Source organism: Dunckerocampus dactyliophorus, chromosome 13 (assembly GCF_027744805.1).
Source record: "Dunckerocampus dactyliophorus isolate RoL2022-P2 chromosome 13, RoL_Ddac_1.1, whole genome shotgun sequence".
Taxonomy (NCBI): domain Eukaryota; kingdom Metazoa; phylum Chordata; class Actinopteri; order Syngnathiformes; family Syngnathidae; genus Dunckerocampus; species Dunckerocampus dactyliophorus.
The window spans coordinates 25,889,928-25,913,130 of NC_072831.1; the positions used below are offsets into that span (position 1 = coordinate 25,889,928).

A 23,203-nucleotide genomic window follows, 5' to 3' on the forward strand; every position below is an offset into this window, starting at 1 on the left:
TCTTCACACTCTGAATGATAAGCAAAAGACATGACTTGTGCCGCCTTGTCCACCACCCTCCACAAAGTTGCTCGACATGCTGAAGTTCTACACAGGCTTTGAGATTAACGACCAGACGGGGAACGCTCTGACGCAGAAAGAGATGACAACGCTGCACTATGATAGGATCACATCCCTGCAGGTACCCAAGACGACCCTGATAATGCGGCGTTGACTCACCAAGTCAACTGCGTGAAACTGTGCCCCCTATTTGAATTTTGCGGTATTTCCTCCACTCTGAAAGACGCAATGCCCCAATTAATCACCAAAGTCCTAATTCATGCCGCACTTCTAATTAACAGGGAAACAAATATTAGGTGACTGTAATGGCTTGACTGATGATACCGCATATCACAACACTCACCACCAGTAATAGCAGATATGGCATCTGTAAAGCTGACATGTATAGTTATTGGGGTGTCACGAGAGCTCGGTGAAATGAAGGCCCCGTCCACACAGGAACTTTCGTAGGATTTTTGTATTTTTTAGGGTGGGTTTAGGGTTTTTTTCTTAGGGTTTAGGGTGCCGTTTTCAGATTTTCACACTCTGGAAGCCGTTTTCAAAACAATACCATTTCAGGTCACCGACAATGCCATTTCAGTGTGGATGAAAGGCTGAAATGATGCAATACTTTGCTGTTTTGACCTGAAAACATTTCCGTGTGGGTAGCCCCTAAAACATGATGAGAGAAAAGCTGTATTGCGAGAACAGGGTAGCCAGAAGCCAGTCTGGCTATGAATGGTAATACAGTAATATGGAAGTGGCAGCGTGCAAGACATTGTTGGAAGCGCGCATTAAGTGCTCTATGCACACCTGGAAATTCAACCTACCTTGGAGTTCACAGCGTCAGCGAGTGGCGTGCGGATTTTTTTTTCAATCTGAGTCGCTGCTTGCGACTTGTTGATGTCCAAGCAGAAGCTGTAATAATTCTACATTTGATCATTTTTACTTAGGATTTGTCAAATCAACCCACGTGGATGTTCGGACTTAATCACCGAGCGGTTTTATTGACGCTCATTACATTTGCCTCAGCACCAGCTTTTATGCACCAGTGATCAACGGTTCCATTTCGCAACACACCTCATACATAAAAGAGATCTGTGTTCCATCCATCCATCCATCCAGCCGTCCATCCATCCATCTTCTATGCCACTTCATCTCATTAGTGTCGCGGGGGTATGCTGGAGCCTCTCTTACTCCTATATTTCACGAGTAAGGTTACGCATATACTGTAAGTGTTTCATTCGTCATGCATTTATTCGGTAAGTAAATACAAGCCATCAACGAAGATGACGAATCCGCCAAGCAGGCACGCGGGATTTAAAGATAATGTACGGTACATGTCAATGTGTACGTCTCGTGTCTTTAGTGAGTTGTGGTGTGTGCGTATGATGTGTGTTAAGAACTGTTGTCAAACTGTTCCCTTCTCATGTGTTTGTGAGCGAGGGTAAACAGGTAAAATGTAAAAATCCTCAAATCTATCTCTGGTGGTCCAAATGTATCTGGTGTGCCGCTACAAATAAATGAATGTATGGGCAACAGAGTTTCAGCCTGGACACGCCAAATAAATAATTGGTTTATTCCGTACGGGACATACCATAACCGGGTAGTGTCCACAAAATGTATAATAAGAAAGCAAGCGACAGCGATCTTGCCTTTAGTGAGCGATGGAGGCCTTAATAGAATTTATCATGGTGACCTTTTGCAGTGAGTGATACTGCCATGTATCATTACCACACCATGTACCTACTGTGGAGCAGACATGGCATCTGTAAAGCTGACATTCACAGTGGAGTTTAAAGGAAAAAGTGCTGCTTAACATTTCAGCATTGACCTTTGAAGTAATAAGGGATTGTAAAAAAACACACACAAAAAAAAACAGGGAGAGAGTAACCTGTTTCATAGAAAATGAGTGGGGAGTTGGAGAGTAGATTTATTATGTCATATTGTGACGTCATATTTATAATGGTGGCTAGCATTGTTAGCTAGTGGTTAGCCTGTTGGCCACACAAGAGATTGAGAAGATCTGGGTTGGAATCTCCATTTGGGCATCTTTGTGTGGAGTTTGCATGTTCTCCCTGTGCATGCGTGGGTTTTCGCCAGGTACTTTGATGTCCTCCCACATTCCAGAAATATGCAGGTTGGGTTAATTGGACACTCTAAATTGTCCATAGGTATGAATGTCAGTGTGAATGGTTGTTTGTCTATATGTGCCCTGTCCAGGGTGTACCCTGCCTCTCGCCCGAAGTCAGCTGGGATAGGCTCCAGCATACCCCCAAGACCTGAGTGAGGACAAGCGGCATAGAAGATGGATGGATGGATATTTATAATTAACGTGTTTAGTATTTTCATAATGTGATGAAAAACTTGTGCCAACCAAGGTGAAACCTTGGCCCTAATAAATGCCTTACCTTTCTTTCCGCTAATACAGTAGGAGCCTACACTATACTATACAATACTATAGAGAGAGAGAGAGATCTCTGTACATATACAGTAGATATATATATATATATATATATATATATACTGTATATATATATAATATATATATTATATATTATATATATATATAATATAATAATTATAATGAAATAATTCCCCAAGGCCACTATATAAAGAAATATAATATTTATACATTGTTGCTATTTTGTATTTACACATTTTTCTCTTACAGAGAGCAGCCTTTGCTCATTTTCCAGAGCTCCATGACTTTGCACTGTCCAACGTAGCAGCAGTCGACACTCGGGAATCCTTGACGAAACATTTCGGGTCCCTCAGGTAACAAATTCATTTCATTTATTTCCTCGAAATAAATGAGTGTTTGTGCTTAATGGACTGTGTAAAAAAAAAAAAAAAAAAAACTACAGTGACCTCAGCTGACAGACGGGCACATGCACACTTGCACCTTTCGCGGTCCCACGTTAAGTCGCCGTGATAAACAGCACCAGCACCATTGCCGCCTGAGTGCAGTCGCTAAATGGCAGCGAGTGAGGGGGGGCCCCTCCAACAAGCAGCTGCTAGCAGCCAGAGAGCGAGGCACGCCTCATTAATTTAATCGATTTGCAGCGGCGTGTAGAATAAACTCTTTGAACAGCTGTGTTTGTCACGTCATATTAGCTTGCCAAAGAGCCAAAAAGCACACCGGCTCTAATAAACCTGTCTGGTGTGTGGCTTGCGCTGCCATTTCAGGCCACAGTGAACATCTCTTACTGCTTACTCTGATTTTTAAAGGGCCTGGGAAAGTTCCCGTGTCGGCTAAACAAGGCTGTGACTGATTGTTGTGTAGCTGATAAGCGTGCGTAATTGATCCTTGTGTAGTTTAATTGCTCTGATTCGCTGTGTTAGCTGGATGTGATTTGCTCGCTTACACATTTAAAGGCGGACATTGTTTGGTAGTGGACTCTGTGGCGAACGAGGCATTGTTAAACGTGTTCTAACAAGAATGAACATGTTCGGCCCAAGTCTTTTGTATTTTATTTGTTAGGGACAGTAAGGCTGTGTCTCCACAGACACGGTCATTATTCACCATCGCCAATATGTTGTCATGTGTGCTAGTAGTCCAGACTATCAATGTGCAGTAGTCTCAGGTCAAACGGTTCATTCTGGAATGATGACGTCATCATCTATTTTGCAGAATTGGCCATGACGTATGTTGCATGGGTGCTTTGAGGCAATGTCCATAAAATGCATAAAAACACACTTTTTGGCCTCTTTAGCCTCTAGCGTTTGGAAAACTCCAGCCAGGGGGGAGATTTAAAAAAAAAAAAAAAAAATTTGGCTCAGTGTGGACAGGTAAAACTGAGCTTTTGGTTTGTGTAATAAGAAATGTGTAGCATTGTGTCATGTTTTTAAGCTTATTTATCAACACTGCATGAAGTTGCTGACTGACGGGTGTTGGTTTCATTCACGTGCTTGCGTGCGTCTTATAACACACACAGTGATTTAAAGAAACATTCCCGGGCTATAAACGAGCGCTGATTTTAAAGGTAATGTACTATAAATGTAATGTACACTACCCACTATATTGTTGAACAGATGCATTACAATAACGTAGTAGGTAGCTTTTTCAGGCTTCTGACTGATCTGGAGAAGTATGGAAAACATAAACTCAAATATGGAAAAACAATTATATTCCCAAGACTTTTGACACCGTTTTGTTTTCTAAAAGATTAAAACTATGAATAACTGAAAGGGAAAAAAAATAGAAATTGATCAATCTTCTTTAAATTATGTGGCGATATGACATACATATTCACAATAATGAAAACAAACCATTAATTCCATCATTTATTTACATGATATTAGCGCTTCACCTCACGATTATTTTCTTACTCAATTAATCTGAAGCTTGTTTCGATTAATCGGGTAATCGGTTAGGCTCTAGACGAATTAAATCAATATGAACCAAACACAAAGCAGTGTTTTGGTCAGCAACACATCAGAAAAGAGGCAGCAAAGTTCATCACTGTTTTCTAAAGTCAAAGCCGATATGTGTGAATATCTTGTTTTGTCTAAAACACCATAAGATAATATTCCTGTTCATGTTCTCATTCATCTAGGTCATTGGATTCTCAGGGCGTTGAATCGATCAAAACTGGACTATTCAGGTTGTCTTAGAAAACACCTCTCATCGAAGCAGGCTTCATCAGTTGATGCTCTTATGCAATCTTCAAACTTCCGATTACTCATTTGGACAAACTGACTAGGTAGCAATTGAAGACCAAAATAGGTGTCAGTTAATTGGATAATCGCTTAACCATCGACTCATTGAGCTCTAATGATACACATCTAGTGTTATTTCTGGACTATAGGCCACACCGGTCTATAAGCCGCAGGTCTCCACATCGTAATATGGGGTATTTAGTACACAGATAGATGTTACAAGAGTTTTTTTTTTAACTTTTGATTAAGTAAATGCTTTATTCCAAACAGTGCCGAACAATGTGTGGAATACAGTGCTTGTACCAAACAGTAGAACAGTAAATTAAACAGTAGCCTACCCAAACAGTCATTCATTGCCGTCTTCATCCTCCCCCTGGCAATTAAAACCACTAAAGTAGTCTTCTTCAGCATCAGAATTGAACAGTCGCATAATTTCTTTGTCACACACTTTGTCAGTCTCTCTCTTCTGTTGTCGTGCTCGGTGTCACGTTCATCTCAAGGAAAATTCGCCCTTTACCTTGAGCTGTCCTCTTCATCACACAGTAGTCCAGCATTTTGAAACCTGTAGGTCAGGCGTCAGCCACCTTTACCATGCAAAGAGCCATTTTGCCTCCTCTTCCAGTAAAAAAAAAAAAAAAAAAAAAAAAAAAAGTCTGAAGGTGCAAAACATTATTCAGGTAATACATTTGTCAAAGTTGTAATCTTTTTTTAAATGGTAACTGTTAGAATAACAAAATTCAAGAAGTTTAAGGGTAGGCCTACTCTGACAATCAAACACTGAAAAATTAAATTAAATTAAAATTAAAACTAAATGTAGCCAACTTTAACATAAAAAGCTTGTCAGAGTTCACATATCTGCATATCAGTGTTGTTTGTTCAATAGCGTTTACGCCTTTGCTAAATTATCGTCATTTCTTGTTTATTTTTTTATTCAGAGAAGAGATGCTATTGTTGATGCTATTTTTATGAACAATTATTTCATGTATTCTCCACCTGTGAACAGCTTCCCCCGTCATTACGATCTCAGCGCTCAGCAAATGGAGCCGCAACAAGCAGGCTGAAGTCTCATGCCGCTCCGGAGCCACGGGTTGCCGACCCCCACCGTAGGGGATAGTGGATTTTTTGATACACTATAAAAGACGCACTATAAACCTTGCAATTCTACCTCCACTCAATGTTCCCCGTGTCACTCGTTAGCTCAGCTGATGAGACGTGAGGCGCTTTTTTTTCCATCGAAGTTCAACATCTGCCGCCATCTAATTCTACACTTGATCAAACTCACTTAAGATTTGCCAGATCAAAAATCGATCGGTGCAGAAGACTTTAAAACATATTAGCGTCCAGTTCACTACTTCCTGAAGCTGCACTCTAATCATTATGGGAAGTGTAATTCTTAAAGCCATAAATTAGCCACATCACTGTATAAGGCACAGGGTTCAAAGTTTGAGAAAAAAAGTAGCAGCTTATACATTGGAACTTACGGTATTTACTGAGTCTGGGAAAAGAATGGGATTTTGAATGTCATAATGACTAACATTCAGTGGGTAAATAGTTCATTTAACTACTGCTAATTTTGCATTAAATGGAACACTGTGGATCTGGCATTCTCTCCATTGCAAATATTTTAAAAAACAAGATATTTCTTGGCCACCAAAAATGTGTAACCTAACCTCTTTCATGACACAACATCTAATTTACATTCATCATTCTCTCCTTTCTACTAAATGCTTGCACCTCACACTTGTGTTTCTGTGAGCCGAGCACTGCTGAATCAGGTTAATGCTCCTGCTGATTCATTCCTCATATATACCCACAAGCTCCTTGGAGCGCCATTGTTCCTCACTCCATAGCTGTCACCCGAAGAGCTCCTGGAGTAACTCCCTCTGAAAATATCCACTATCAGATTTAACGAGGCAGTCCCCCCATCCCAGCAACTGAAATGCTAATGCCACTTTATTCCTGCTACTCTTTACTAAGCTCCGAGTCACCCGTCGCTCTGAATTTATCCGCTAATTCCCCAAAACACACAAACCGAGTATTATTGCCACAGCTTTGCCTAAAAATAGATACTTCTGACAGTTGTATAAAGCGTGCCGAGTGTCATTTTAGGTGAATAAATGAATTTAATACATTTTCAAAGGGTGTGCATCACGTTGTTGACATGCAAGGCAAGCCTGTTTGCAATGAATGATTAAGTATAATTTTGCATTAAATAGGCTTTTGCTGATTTTTGTTTTGTCCACATTCACTGCCCTCAGTCTCCTCTTGGATAAACATATAAACAGGGAGAGCCTTCTCCTCCAACTTTTGTTGTTTGTTTGTGTGTCTCATTCCGACCGATGCTGCAAATTTTTCACACAGTCTGAAGTGCAGAGGAATATTTTCATCAAGTTGTGAGTTTACCCCATAACAGTTAGGGTCAAGGCAGTCCTCCAGGCGATAGAAACTTATGGTGGACTAGTTCCAGCACATTTGCCAGTGGCTCAGCTGGTCCAGTCATCTCCAACACCCCCTGCGCCCAGAGAGATGTTGTGACACTCTTATCTTGTTGCTGAGGGATGCCCACATGAGCTGTGCCAGGTCATCCACCGGCCACTGAAGTGCAACACTGGCACAATCGCCGCTCTGTCGCTCAATCACGGGGTACGCGCGTGGATATAGGGCCACGTGTGGCTGTCCAGAGCTTGTCATTGCTGTGTCCATAGCCTGCCCTTGCTTTATGTAGCAACAAACCCCGTGTCACAGCCTGTCAACCTGATTAAGACTTGGTGCGGAGAGCCACGCCTCAGCTCGCAGAGACTTTGATTTTCATAATCCTGTCGCATCAATGCGGGCCGGCCCTTGCATGAGTGCTGATGGAGCAGGAGTGTCAAAGCAAACAGAAGGGATTGGCTTTATGTTGCGAGTGCTAACAAGCACAAAAGAATTACATAAGGCTACATAAGAGCTTTGTGCGTACAGCATCACCGTTGGAGAAACCCTCAGAAGTCAAGGAGGGCATGAGTACAGATCGAACCTAGACTTAAAAATATGGAAATATGCCAGTCAGTGAATCCGTAGTCTGAATACGTATTTACAACAAGATGCAATTTTTCTCTATAGCCCAAATACACTCCACCGGGTGGCGTCTTACCTGTGTCTGCTACCTGAGTTGCCTGAGGGCCAAGACACCACCCATGAGAAGAAAGTTCTTCTTGAACTGCTGGTAAGTTCAGCCTCCATACATACACTGCTCTCCTACTTGCCTCCTAATTCATACAGTCATCCCTCGCCACTTTGCGCTTCAAACTTTGCGGCTTCACTCTATCGTTTTTAAAAAATATGTTAATTCATAAATCATGCTGCTTTGTGGTTGAATACGGCCTATTAGTCAACAATTATGCATATTTAAACAAATGTAACATTTTTTTTTAGCTAAATGAAGCATTTTCAAGCATAAAAAATAGTTAAAATTAACAAATACAATTGAAATATAAGGCATTCAGAAGACGCAGTCAAAGATATTGCAATGATGTAGTATTCTACACTGATCACTAGGTGTCAGTAATGTGACTTTAATGTTCAGTAAGACACACAAACACCAGACCTGAAGGCCGAAACAACAGGCTTTTATTGCAGGTTTGAATTACCTTAAAACAGTCACAATAATCCCTAACACGGGCTACTGTTGCAGCCATAACCCACAACGAGCTAAAACTCAACTCTGAACCGCCGACATCACTTCCTGTCCTCAACCCCACTTAGCTCCCCTAGCACCAGAACACAATTACTGCAAAACACACAAGCATTTATGTCTTAAATGGCTTATTTTCTCTTATTATGTCTACTATATTGGGTTGTTATGGTTTCTCCACACGCTGCTGAGGCTCCTGTTATTGTGTTATAAAATTGTTAAAGAAATATGTGTTATTAAGCAATTCTCTTTGTCCACTCTTACAGGTGTCCCGTCATGAGCGCAGAATCTCTCAGATCGAGCAACTGAACCAGATGCCCCTTTATCCAACCGAGAAGATCATCTGGGATGAAAACATCGTCCCCACAGAGTACTTCTCTGGAGAAGGTACAACAATGGGCTAAATGTATCTACAGTCATCCCTCACCCCTTTTGCGGTTTGAATTTTGCAGCTTCAGTCCATCACGGTTGATCACAAACATATAAATTAATAAGTAATGCTGTTTTGTGGTTGAATACAGCCTATTATTAGTCATATTTGTTGCCTAAATTAATCCTTTTCAAGCATAAAAATGGCTAAATGAACTAAATTATATTCAGAAGAAGGCATTCAGAAGACTCATTCGAAGACGCTGTGAATGATATGTAGCATTCTGCACTGGTCACTAGGTGTCAGTAATGTTACTGTAATGTTTGGTGAGACACACACACACCAGACTTGAGTGCTGGGACATCAGGCTTTTATTGCGGGTTTGAATGATCTCACAACAGGTACTGTAATCCCTTATAAAAACTTGGCTTCTGTTGGGGCTGTAACACACGCCAAGCTAAAACTCAACTCTTAACCCTTGACGTCACTTCGTGTTCACCAGCAGAAGGTTGTAAACAGGTTTTTTATGCTCTTAACTATGAAAAGATTTGCTTTATAAAGAAGGAATCCTACTTTGCGGAAATTCACAGTCGGGTCTGGAACCAATTAACCGGGATAAACGAGGGATAACTGTATACTAAGAGGGCCATTGTTTGTACAGTATGTGATACTAATGCCTTGTATCTGTCGTGTTATCTTTTCAGGCTGCCTTGCGCTCCCCAAACTTAACCTCCAGTTTCTCACCCTCCACGACTACCTGCTGAGGAATTTCAACCTGTTCCGCCTGGAGTCCACCTACGAGATTAGACAGGACATAGAAGATGTGGTGTGGCGCATGAAACCATGGTAAGCCATCCTCAGTCATTTTATTGTTTCCCCTCCTCCCCTACTTTAGCGTCAAGTCATTTGTCCCATTAATCGAGCAAGTCTTTTTAACTTTTATGAATGAAGATCCTTATCTCCTCTCCGCCTCTCGGGGCGCACGGCACGCCACATTGAGGATATTTAATTCAAAGACTGTGACATTTGCAACACCACATTTAGAAACCCATTGCTTAACATAATAAGTGTTCCCATTATGTCAAGTGGTGTAGCAACTTTTTAGTTGTTGTTGCTCTCAAAAGTAAATAAGTCGGCAGCGGTGCCATGCGGCTGCCCCAAATCCAACTCATTTCAAGCTTGACAACGGCCCACGGCGCTTGTCACACCTCTTTCCTCCCTCTCTCCCGTGTCCCCCCCCCCCCAAACACACAGGCAATCCGAGTACGGCGGAGTGGTGTTCGGAGGCTGGGCCAGGATGGCTCAGACCATCACCGCCTTCTCCATCGTGGAGGTGGCCAAACCCAACATCGGCGAGAGCTGGCCCGCACGTGTTCGCGCTGACGTCACAGTTCACCTCAACGTGCAAGATCATATCAAGCAGGAGTGGGAAGGTAACGCCGCACGCCAACGTGACAACACCGAGAGCTAAAACTGACCTGCTTCTTTGCCACCTCTGTGTCGCCTTAACCACTAACGCTTGACACGTGAGCCCTGACAACATGTAAGCCTTTGTGTAGCATCTTTTCTATTTGAATAACACGACTACTTGCAAAGGTGACACTGATAACTGAAGTTAACTGGTCACAACATTCGACATAGCTACACAATCTCAAGAGATCCAATTTCAGGGTAATGTGACAATGACTGGTGTTCCTTAAATCCAAATAAATTCAATTCAAATACAATCATCCCTCGTTTATTGCAGATAATTGGTTCCAGACCTGACCTCGATAAGTGAATTTCCGTGAAGTAGGATTCAATAGTAATAAATGGAATATTTTCGTAGTAAGAGAATAGAACATTTTTATGACTTTCTAAATAGTTTTTTTTTTTTTACCATTTTTGATTATTTTTTTTTCAGCCTTGTAGACATGAAATAAAACCCCTATAGTCACCTTTACACTCCTATTCTTTGTTTCCACCACATTGCGCAACTCGTATGCGCAGGCTACAGGATCACTGCACGGACACAAGTGATGGCCGCCACTTTAATCAACCACAAAACAGTGATCATTTATTACAGTAATTGACCGTGATAAGAGTGAGAGAGCGATGTTTCAACCGCAAAGTGGCAAAGGATGACTGTAATACATTAATATGAAGTTATAATATAACAATAATAATTGACTCAAATAAATTAAAAAAGGAAAGTAATTTTTGGTCATAAAATATATTAGAAACTCTGTGTGATGCAGTAAAATTCTAATTTACACCACTGCTTATTAATACATATTACATTTTTATTTTTGCAGAGAAGATAAAAAAATATGCGTTAATTTATGGAATTGGAAATGTTCAAAATATATTTAAATGATATCAATATACAGTAGTTACACTTTTGTACGTGACTGTAATAAAAGAAATCTAATTTTTAACCCCAGCAAACTATTGTGTCTTAGTGTGTTAAATTATTTTATTTATTTTTTGCTCTTTTTTTCTAAATGTTTAATAATCATCATACATGTTTAAAATTAAAAGTTATCATTTGTTTATGACAGTTTGTTTTTGTGACTTTTTTGACATCTTCACAAGATGTCTAATGTTGCAAGGCAAAGAAAGGTCTGAAAAAAACATCCACATATTTTTTTAACGCATTGCAGAATGCTTAACATTCCCGTCTCCTGCATAGAGACCTTTTTTAATAATCCATATCCTCAAAATTAAAGTCAGAATTAAGTATCACTTCCTGTCGTCCACCCTCCTCTATAATTAGAACTTCATGTTTTAAAGATCAGAGCTCATGCTGACAGGGCAGTTTCTCCCTCATTGCCTAGCTCCTATCCCGTAAGACCTCCCCCTACCGCCCACGCCACTGATCTGTCCCCCGCCGATACTCCCTGTCCACCTTTCTGTCAGTCCTTGTCTGTCCTCCATCTTGACTCTCACACCCACCATCCACATTGCAGGGCTGCGTAAGCACGACGTTTGCTTTCTGATCACGGTGCGGCCCAACCTGGTCTACGGCACACGCTTCGACCGCCGCCAGTCCTTTGTGGAGCAGGCCGGGCTGGTGTACGTGCGAGGCTGTGAGGTGCAGGGCATGCTGGATGACAAGGGGCGTGTCATTGAAGAAGGTACTACTCATAAGTGCACCCACCCACAAACATCCCAAACACGCAATGACACATGACATCCATCCTCCCATCATCCCAATCATAACCACCAGCTGATCCTTGGGAGAGGGTCACAGCCGTGTTGTCATGGTGACAGCCATAGTAACGACCTGACCTGTTCGCATTAACATTACATTAACCTGAGGTCGACAGCGACGACGCTTGAGAGCTGTGGGCCCTGCCCTCTCGTACCCACAGCAACTTTCAATTTACTTAATTTAGCTGTGCAGGTTGTATCCGCATGGAAGAACCTTGAACGTGCTTGTCCTGCAGAACCACAGCCATCTATCTGTATGTAATTCAGAAAAAAAAATCTTTCTCACATTTATTCTGTGTGGAGTTTGTATGTTCTCCTTGTGCGTGCGTGGGTTTTCTTCGGGTACTCGAGCTTCCTCTCACATTCCAAAAACATGCATGTTAGGCTAATTGGCAACTCTGAAATGAGTCAATGTGAGTGTGAATGGTTGTCTATATGTGCCCTGCGATTGGCTGGTGACCAGTCCAGGGTGTACCCCGCCCAAAGTCAACTGCGATAGGCTCCGGCATACCCCAGCGACCATAGTGAGGATAAGCAGCATAGAAGATGGATGGATGGATGGACATTTATTTGCCTCTGCTTTTATGATTTAAGATTTGAAAGCTTTTTTTCCTCCCATAGGCAATAATAGACATTGAAATCATCTGTTCCAGGGTCAAACTGTGGCCATCTTCATATCTTTATTAACTATAGAGGCATTTTGTAACTAAATAGTCAATAGTCTATTGGTAACACATAAAATAATTCAGTGTTTGTTTTAATTGACAGCATTTTTTGAGGCCCCTCGCTAACGTTTTTAATTGGCATACAAGTGTAAAAACAAGTTAACCACTGCTATTTGTAAAATGAAGAAAAATATTAAAACATCAGTCAGTTATAATAGTGAATGGCAACGATGTAAAGTGCGGGCTGATGAGTTGAAAGCGGCTTTGAGGCGCCTCATGCGTCTGGCACCAATTAACCACGATAAATGAGGGTCGACCCTATGCTGGAAATTCCGGTAAGTGCTGTTAATGGTAAATGAAACCTATTATACAAATTTTCACACTCCCTCCGCTTGCCGTATGCACATTGTATAATGCTACATTGATTACTTACGCAAAATAAACAGGACACGGATAAATTGTTATTTACAGTTTGCTCTTCTGTCTCTTCAAGTAACGTTGGAAAGGCGTCGGACTTCAGCAACAGTTTGGTGGATAGACCAGCTTCGTATTGGCCCATGTTCACAAAACAGTCCCGTGTGAAGTGCCGTTGACAGATGAGCATATTTTTCTCTTGCTGGCCAGGAATCAGCAACTCCAACCACTTCTGCCTGATGCGTGCCTCTTTAGGCGCACCCGAACAAACATTTTGTGAGCCCTACATGCTAACACGGTGAACAGAGTGAAGCAGAGCGGGGGGAGGGCAGGCCTACAGCGTTTAGCATATCAGGAACTCTGTGTTAAAAAAACTATGTAAAACACAACGTGCAGAGCCATCCAAAACTGCTTTCAGGTCTCACTTCCAAATGTGCAAACCTCATTATCTTTTTTTTTTTTTTTTTTGTCCTGCCAACCTCATTATCTGATGTGTTGGTATCGTTTAACACGAGAATACAACATTGTAACATTCATAGGTCAGAAAAGAGGAAAAGCATAATAGGTCCCCTTTAAGAAAAAAAGTATTGGGACCTTGCTGTAGTCTGACTTTCCTTGTGACTTCCTTTGCACATCTTCTATTGTTGAACTAGTTCTCCTTTGGAATTCCGTAATTCTTGCAAAAAAGACACAAAAGCCAAAGACAAAGCTTCCCTCTCTGTGCTGCTAGCTGAAATAGGGTTTTGCATGATGGCGGCGTTCCACTGAATATTTGAAGCTAAGGGCTGATTAAACCGGCTCGGTGGCTCGCTTGGAGCTGAGTAAGGTTGTTATTAGTTAGACCACCGCCCCCCTCCCCCAACAAAAGGGGTAACGGCGCTCGCGGTGTGAGCTGTCAGCTCCACTGGACTCACGTGAATGTGTCTGGTTGCCTCTCCGGCTTTGAGATGCAAGCCACTGGAACCGTGACAAGACGTCAGTCACTCTTGGAGTCATGACAACAGAATAAACAACTGCGCCGAGTACCGCTTCTTTTCCCGAGGCAGAGTGACAGACAGGACAAGAAGGTTCACACAGAGGCGAAGGAGGCAAACAAAAGTGACGGTTAAGATTTCCTTCTCGATTTATGATGCTATCAGGGATAAAACACAGTGGTGTCTGTGAAAATACTCTTACTGGACCACAACATGAGCTACACTTGAGATCCAATTCAAAGTGTGTGAAGCATCTGAAAGATAAGTCTTTGTTTTTACACTGTCGAGCTGCAGTGGTATATGACTGCACTGCATCACGCCCATCTGCAGTGCAGTTGTATTCCACCACCACAAACTACAACCACAATAATAAACATATTGTTCAACTAATGCCTCTCTGACAGTGCCAGTCCAAACCCAGCATTGTAAAGGCATCTGTTTTTGACACAGCTCTTGTATTGTGATCTCATGAGATTGTGAGGATACAAAGTGTTGATGCAAAGCCACAGCGATAGTTTAGTACAATGACCGCTCTCACATCCTGGCCCAGCTGTCCAAATTGTTTTCCTACGCGTCGATGGTATCGCTTACACTCTTAAGCTATCGCCATACTTTTTTTTTTTAGCCGGGAGGATTTGACAATCCCAGCACAGCCCCACACACACATCGACATGCAAACACACAACAGAGGTCAAGCGGATTGAGTGTCACTCTCCTCTCTCCCCCTTGTGCCCCCAATGCAGCACACATGAATCTCTGCAGACATCCATCAGTGAGCTGCCCTTGGTGCACCTCACAACCCCGCTCTTGGCGTGGACGCCTGTCAGTCCCGCATCCACATTCCTCATCCTAAAAAAGGCAAAGCACTGCAGGAAGACGAGCCTGGGAGAGTTGTTTTGAAAGGGCTACTGCCGCCATTATTTAACTTAGTGTTAATGCTTGTCCATCGGCAAAAGGTACGCCGTCCCTCGTATATTGCGGTGAATTGGTTCCAGACTCAACCGGGATAGGTGAATTTCATCGAAGTAGTATTCAGTATTGATAAATGGAATATTTTCATAGTTATGTCCTAGAAAACCTGTTTACGAGCTTCTAAACATGGGTTTTAACATTAAAGAGCCCTCTAGACATGAAATAATACCCATATAGTCACCTTTACATTCGTATTACCCAATATAATAGATATAACCAGGGAAAACATAGACAAACTCCTGCTTGTGTGTGTCAAAGTAAATGTGATTCATATGTTACCTTAGTGGCGTGCGGACAGATGTGTAGAGGACAGTAAGTGTCGTTGGAGGTTCAGAGTTGACTTTTAGCTTGTCGTTGGTTGTGGCCCTGACAGTAGTCGTATTGTTATTATGATTATTATTAGGAATGTCCCGATCTGATCTTCAGGATCGGGATCGGCTGTATTTTGAAAATCAGATAATATCGGCTTCTGCCACGACATCAGGCCGATCTGGTTGCCGTATAACATTCGTAACTCTGTGCCACAGTCCTTGGTAGGCGCAGTAATGCGCTCACAGCTGGTTGCCACTCGACTCCCGCCAAACGCAACATCACCAGACAGACATGTCTGCGGTGTGACGTGGTAAAGTTAGTTTCACGTTTCACGTTGGATGCTGGATATTCAGCTCCATAGCTACAGCAGTAGTTCCCCCTCACTGTGCGCAGACCGCTGTGTCATGGTGCGGGGAGCTCGCAGGGCAAGTGCCCCTGTAACCGCTGGTTGGGTATACTGGGGACCAAAAAAAGAAAAAAGTCACGATTTTACAATAATAAACTCATAATATTGTGAGGAAAAATAATGTAATTTTAGTTAAAGTATTAAAGGAAAAAAATGCTCGTTTTTTAATGTCCTAATATTATGAGAAACATACAGTACAAAATAAAGCTTGGGGAAAAAATATATATTATGGGGATAAAATCATAATCTTGTGGGAATAAAGTCATAATATCACAAAAAGAACATTTACGAAGAAAGTTCAAATAATTGGAAAATGTAAAAAAAACTAACAGCAAAAATGGGGAAAAAACTGTGAAGTTGATGCTAATAATAGGCTTTTACACCTATAGCACGAAGCTGAGAGGCTTTTTTTTCTCAAAATATATAAATAAATATATTTTTAGCATATCTACATGTGTTTATTTTCAAAATACCAAAGTGACCCTTGTAATCTTTCATTTTTCACTATGTGGCCCTCGCTGGAAAAGGTTTGGGCACCCTTACCCTAAACCGAGATGACTTGAGGTGATCCGATACCATTTAGGCGACTCAAACCCCTACGCATCATTCACTGGTTCATCAGATTTGTCTATTTGTCTGTACCATTATACTCCCCCTAAAAAATTACATCTTTCCAATGGCTGACATAAAGTTCCCACACCACTCTCAACATCCACGCCGCATGTGATTACCATATATTGGTACAAAGGACATTTTCCAACAAGTCCTGTGTATTTACAGCATAAACCACAGTCTCCAATTTGCTGCGGCCTTCCGTTTTCTGGCTGCGCTCGGTGTCTTTTTTAAGAGGAGGACCTCGCTCTCCTCGCTCTCAAGCGTATTTACCATCGGAACACTTGATACACGACTACAAACTAAAAGAAAACTAGAGATGCCCCAAGCTGTGGACTCTGCAGTGTTAGTCTCCACTTGGCTGCCCTCAGTCTCATCTTGGATAACATTCCAAAACAGGAAATTTCTGTTGTGTTGTGACAGATGTGTTGTATGTGTCAATCTTCAGCAAGCACTCTTAACATATGTTCCTCCGTAGGTCCCGAACCAAAACCCAAGCTGCGAGGAGACTCCAGAACATTCCGTGTCTGGTTGGACCCCAACCAGTACCAGCAGGACATGACCAGCAGCATTCAGGCCGGCACTGAGGACCCATACGAGACGTTCAACATCATCATGAGGCGCAAACCGAAGGAGAATAACTTCAAGGTTTGGACCCCCGTTGGCACTTGTTTTCTTCACTTGGGTATTGTAGCTGAAAGGTTAGGGCCGGGGCAAGTCTGAGATTACCGCCCATTGAGAGACACTTGTCAGCGGAAGCTAATGGGATTCCTCTCTCTCACAGCAACATTGAGTGTAGGAAAGAAGACGATTAAGGTTAAAAGCAGTCCTGCTAATAGTTTTACTGATGATGATTTTATGCAGGTCAAGTTAAGTTAAAACTAAACAGAAATGTGTGTGTCAAACCCAACTTCTGTTCTTTGCCGTGCTGTTGTCTTCTGTTTGAGAGCTACTCAACAGGGCTTTGTCATATCTGCTATTTTGAATGCGACTCGTGTACAAATCCGCCTTTTCCCAGCCAGAGAAGTGACAGATGTTTTTCGCAAAGAAGCGTAGGAACTGATGGGTATTCAGAGGAACATTCTTCTACATCTTTGATGTTTAGCTCAGATAAAAGCAACATGTTCCCCGCCCAGTGATTGATGCACAGCGAGCTAGGCACTTTGAAGCTCATTAAAATATAATTGACGGATGTACAAGTTTCCCGCTGTCCCCGTCAAAGCAGCTCCTCCTGTGGGATTGTGAAAACATGAAACCCTCCAATTACTCATTCACTTCTGTTTCTATCTTTCTATTTGTATCTATCCCATTGTGTTCTACGTTCCAGGCCGTTCTTGAGACCATCCGTAATCTGATGAACACGGAGTGCGTCGTCCCAGACTGGCTGCACGACATCATCCTCGGCTACGGCGACCCAGGCAGTGCCCACTACTCCAAAATGCCCAATCAGATCTCCACGCTGGACTTCAACGACACCTTTCTGTCCTTGGAACACCTGCGCTCCTGCTTTCCTGGTGTGTCCGTAAAGGTCAAAGAGGAGAATCCTGAACTGCAAGTCCCGCCTTTCAGGTGAACAGAAAATGAGCGATGAAACGACATTTTTAATGATTACTTGATTACGTTCAAACTTTATCCGGCAAGGGCCGCACACATAAAAACTAAATGACACTGGTGCCAGTTTGTTACATTTGTACATTAAAGATTCATCCATCCATCCATTTTCCTCCGCTTATCCGGGGCTGGGTCGCGGGGGCGGCAGTCTCCTCAGCCACCTCACCCAGCTCCACCGGGAGGACACCAAGGCGTTCCCAGGCCAGCTGTGAGACGTAATCCCTCCAGCATGTCCTAGGTCTGCCCCGGGGCCTTCTCCAGGCTGAGCATGCCCGGAACACCTCACCTGGGAGTTGCCCAGGAGGCCTCGGCACCCCTGTGCTAAGCGATCATAACTTAACATCCACATCTAGTTTTGTGTTATGAGTGACAAAATTAAACATCAAATAATATAGCTCATTAATAATCCATTTTATTTTTACAATATGCAGAGGGCCAATAAAAAAACAAGCTATGGGCCGAAAATGGCCCCGCGGGCAGCACTTTGGACACCCCTGGTCTAACATCTCCTTTGTTTTACTAGAGTAAAGTTTCCGATCTCAAAACAAGCCGAAAAAGGGAAGAAGAGGAAGGCTGATGAAGAAGGCGAGGACAAACAAGAGGAGGAGGACACGACCTTGATTGTTGAGCCCTATGTCACACCCAACCGTGGGCCTTATCCTTACAACCAGCCCAAAAGGTGAGAGATCTACTCCAATCAGTCAGTGTGAGACACTCTAATGTATTTACATCGTGGCATATGGAGAGGAGGAGACTGTGGGCAACAAAAAAAGATAAAAGAAAACGTGGAGACTGTGGAGTAGTACTATAATACTGCTGTGTGTTTTATTTTGTTTTTATCCCTATAACCTCAAATGTTACCATGTTTATTTCTTTCCATGCAAGTACAGTCAAACCTGTCTTAGCGGCCACCTTTATAGAACGGCCACCTGCCTATAGCAGCCACTGAAAAATCCCCCGCAGCAAATTTACATGTTATAGACCCTGTGTATAGCAGTCACCTGTCTAACGCAGCCAGCGGCCACCCATTTCGTTTCCCTTGGTCAATATCTGACAGCATATAGCGGCCAAATTACCAACTCAAGTAGAAGCTTCATGCACGAAAAAGTGATTGGTTGCTTTAAGGTGTAGATGTACTGCTGATTGAGGACGACTAGAATTGTCCCTGCGATGTTGATAAACATCGATAGGATTGATAGAATTGATAGGACCAATTCTAGTGGTCCTCAATCAGCAGTACATCTACACCTTAAAGCAACCAATCACTCTTTTGAGGACAGCGAAGTAAAGATTTTGGCCAAAGAAAACAGATGGTTTGAAAGAGGAGTAAAGGAAGCTATTTTTGTCAAACAACAGAACCCATCATTGAATCGGAATGGTGGTTTGAGGTTTAATTTGGACCCTGTGTTCAGCAGGTTACTGAGACCAAAACCCACAGCTCTTAGTCATGCAAATGAGGTGAAGCCAGGGCCGAGCCAGAACAATAGATGCTAACGAGCCAGTATCAGAGTCGTTTATACCCAACTCAGGGAGCGACACTTCCCTTTTATCGGAGGTGTTAATAGCAGGAGAGGATTATACCACTACTCCGCCCAGGCTTAGTGTAAGGAACCAATAGGAGGAGGGTGTTGGCACACCAATTCCGCCCACTCTTACTGTATTTAAGGCCTAGGCTACCAGCACTTATTAGTTCGCTGACGAAGCTCTTCGGATGAGGAGCAAAACGTCCGACACCTTCACTGAAGTACAGATGACGTCTCAAGAAGCCTTTCCCTCGATGGACAACTCCTGTACAACTGAGAGCCTACACAGACGAAGCCTAGTAGTGCTGTACAACTTTTATCCGCAGTCCGCAGTGTCCTCTACTGGTCAACATTATTATTATTTTTTTCCCATTTTTTTCCTCTACTGGTCAACATTCAAACTGGACGCCAACCTGTCTATGGAGGCCACCTGTCTATAGCGGCCACTTTTGCAGACTCCCTCTAGTGGCCGCTATAGACAAGTTTGACTGTACCTGTTTTTGGTAATAGAAAAGCACCTTTAGCAAGTTGAGCAGAGTATGTACCACGTAGTGAAAAAGTGGCTTAAGAATCAGCTACACTGCACGATCCTCGCATATTCACCATTCAACGTTCACAGCCCTGAAAATTTGCAGATTTATGGTAAAAAAAAAAAAAAAATGTACGATCATTTTCAGTATGTTGCCCACACACACTAAATTTCAAGCAAAAAAAGATTTATACACCATACCTGCCTATAAGCCACAGGTGTCCATGTCGTCACTTGGGATATTTAATACACAAAAATTGTACGCAAAAAAAAAATACACATTTTTATGGGCGTACAGTATCAGTTGTGGGGTTTTTTTCCATTGGCTGGTGGTCCCAGGATGTAACCCTTATGAAAAGGGGATCAACTGTATTACTCTTTGACATTTCACAAATCTTTGTAGTTAATGATGTTTTACATTCAACAACCACGTTCTTCTTGGGTCATTTGCTCCATGCTGGCCTGAATCTGATTCTCTAAAATGAACCTAAATTGGTTTATACTGTCATGAAGCTACTGATGACTAATTACCTGCCTTAATAACATCGTTCCAGGAATACAATTCACTTCACGCCTACTCAAATTGAAGCCATCCGAGCCGGCATGCAGCCAGGCCTCACCATGGTAAGTGCTCCATATTTACTGTTTGATTGTGAGTTACTGTTTGTTTACCCCCAAAAATCGAACAAAATGGCTGGTGTGGAAACCCAGAAAGAGCAAACCTCTTGCACACATAATGTAGAGATTTGCAACCATCTCTAGCTTGCTATTTCTGTCTTTATAGTCGCTAACAACTTCCAGCCTACCATTTTATTGTTGGTGGTGTTATGATTGCACATTGACATGGCGAGGTTGTGGTTTTAGGAGTAAACGAGGCGAGCAAACACCATGAAACACACCCCTTCTCACCTTCCATCTTGGCAGATGCAAAAGATGTCACAGTAAACACACTACAGCCACCTCTCAGTCTGCCTGCCAGCCTTTTCTTCCTTGTCGGCTGATTGCGTGTTGATTTATTCAGGGATGCCAAATTGCGCTCATTATTTTCTAGCAGGAATTACTCACCTGAGATGGCAGATTTTTGTTTGTTGTTGTTGTAAACATGTTGTACCGCCTCCCTGCTGATATAAGGCTTATTTTATGCTAATGCGGCTCAAAGGATGCTGATGCTTCCTTTAGCTTATATGAGAGTGGAACCTCTAATGTTGAACGATGTCAAATCTATTTCCAGGTGCAGAATTTTCCCATAGGAATTTATGGGCATTGAAATAATCTGTTCCAGGGTCAAACTGTCCCCATCATAAACTTTTATTGTACTGTGCTGGCAATGTTTATAACACTGTAACATTCTTAACTGTCATACAAGCACAAAAAAGTGAACTACTGTACAATAAAACTAAAGCTCATTCTTTTACGGTTTTGTTTTTTTTTTTTGCTCGAGAGGCAGAAAGAGGTGATGACGCAGCAACTCTGCACTAATGCATTTCACTTCAGAGCACTTTTAAGCCATAAAAACGGCCACAAGGTGTCAGGAATGCATTTGATAAGGGCTCGGCAGAGATCAAGTGAGCAGAAAATCACACATGACAGCAAGGAGGAAGTGAGAGAGCGTGGAAGAGTGTAGCACGCAAAAGGTTATGCATTGTAGGAAAACTTGCACACCTGTGCACGCTCACGCATAGTTCAGTTCCAAATGTGAAAATGGTATATAGTTCATGGTGTTATATTTATAAACAAATGATGTAAAAGAACTCATTTTTTATGTTGGTATAGTTTTTTAGATTTTTGAGCTATCACAAAAGCAAAAAATATTTGTGTCAAAGTGAAAGTTATGCTTGAAATGTATCTTTTCACTGGGTTTCTCCCTTTTCTAGTCGTGAACTGATATTTTCTTGAAACCTACCTACCTGTTCTACTGCTCATTACTAAAGAACGGAAAAACTTTTTTTCCTAATGAAAGACGGGAGTCTAATCTTTTTTTTGGTAGGTTCCATGCTCATATAGCCATAGAAGACAATATTCTCTGTGCCTTGAAAGATCAGTCATAATAGTCTAAAATGGCCGGTACTGAAGGGGTTGTCCTTTGAAAAAATGGCTGGGATTGAATGAGTTAAGTGGCTTACAAGTGTCAAAAGAAGTTAACCACGATATTAAAGCTTAAAAACACTCTTATGACGACGATGGTGATTGTGATGAAATCCAGCTGACTTTACACTGTTCTTCTGCTTTTTTGTTGACGTATTTCCACTTTAGCCATATTGTGCTGAGCAGCCAGGACAGATAACTGTGGACCGCTCTGAGTTATTCTATTTCTACTTCCGGTTCTGCGGTTATGCATCACACATTTCCTCTTTGCCTTGATTGGTACCCTTCTGTGACATGATGGCAACACAAAAAAATCTGAAGAAAAAGCAAGACACACTTGTTGAGTTAATCCCTAAAATAAGCTCTGCTAGGGTTCAGAAAGTTTTGCTCAAATTCTGAATTTCTTACAACTGGAGGTGCATTTTGCATTCCACTGTATTTCCCTTGCATATACAGTATTTGAGCCCATCTTCCAATCTTTGCTGCTGCTTCCTGATCACACTTTTGCTCTGTCACCCAGGTTGTCGGACCACCAGGCACCGGCAAGACCGATGTGGCTGTTCAGATCATTTCAAACATCTATCATAACTTTCCTGAGCAGAGGACCCTCATCGTCACACACTCAAATCAGGTTTGCCCCTTGAAAAAAAAAAAGGTTGCCGTTGTTGCCAACCCCGACTTATCTTCCCTGCTTCCTTCCCCACCAGGCCCTGAACCAGCTGTTTGAAAAGATCATGGCCCTAGACATTGACGAGCGCCACCTTCTGCGTCTGGGCCATGGAGAAGAGGAACTGGAGACCGAGAAGGACTTCAGCAGGTGAGGAAAGACGGCGATGACAAGCGCAGATACCGAGAGATGCCGTCTTAAGCAAACAGACTCTCTGCGCGTGTGCGGCGGCCCTTAAAGCCAAGACATGCACACATATTGGTGTGTGTGTGTGTGTGTGTGCATATATATATATATATATATATATATATATATATATATATATATATATATATATATGTATATATATATACTGTATATATATATATATAAAAGCTTCCCAGCTGCCCACATACATAATTATCCTTAGCCAAACCACTGACAGGCCACCTGATACTCCCATATCTTTTATCTCCATAAGACATCCTCGGCCTCTCAGGCTTTTCCATCAGTGATCA

At 42.2% G+C, this 23,203-nt stretch overlaps 1 protein-coding gene across 4 annotated transcripts in view; it reads left to right on the forward strand.

The window, feature by feature from the left end:
* aqr (aquarius intron-binding spliceosomal factor) overlaps positions 1-23,203 on the forward strand; it is a 64,859-nt gene that overhangs the window by 10,133 nt on the left and 31,523 nt on the right. For all 4 annotated transcript variants that reach the window (XM_054795631.1, XM_054795630.1, XM_054795629.1 and 1 more), the window contains exons 13-25: positions 68-181; positions 2,714-2,817; positions 7,804-7,906; positions 8,641-8,761; positions 9,449-9,590; positions 9,999-10,177; positions 11,693-11,860; positions 16,770-16,939; positions 17,619-17,860; positions 18,426-18,581; positions 20,509-20,578; positions 22,560-22,670; positions 22,747-22,856. In XM_054795631.1, the coding sequence (XP_054651606.1) occupies positions 68-181; positions 2,714-2,817; positions 7,804-7,906; positions 8,641-8,761; positions 9,449-9,590; positions 9,999-10,177; positions 11,693-11,860; positions 16,770-16,939; positions 17,619-17,860; positions 18,426-18,581; positions 20,509-20,578; positions 22,560-22,670; positions 22,747-22,856 (1,790 nt within the window). The remainder of the gene's footprint in view (positions 1-67; positions 182-2,713; positions 2,818-7,803; positions 7,907-8,640; positions 8,762-9,448; positions 9,591-9,998; positions 10,178-11,692; positions 11,861-16,769; positions 16,940-17,618; positions 17,861-18,425; positions 18,582-20,508; positions 20,579-22,559; positions 22,671-22,746; positions 22,857-23,203) is intronic.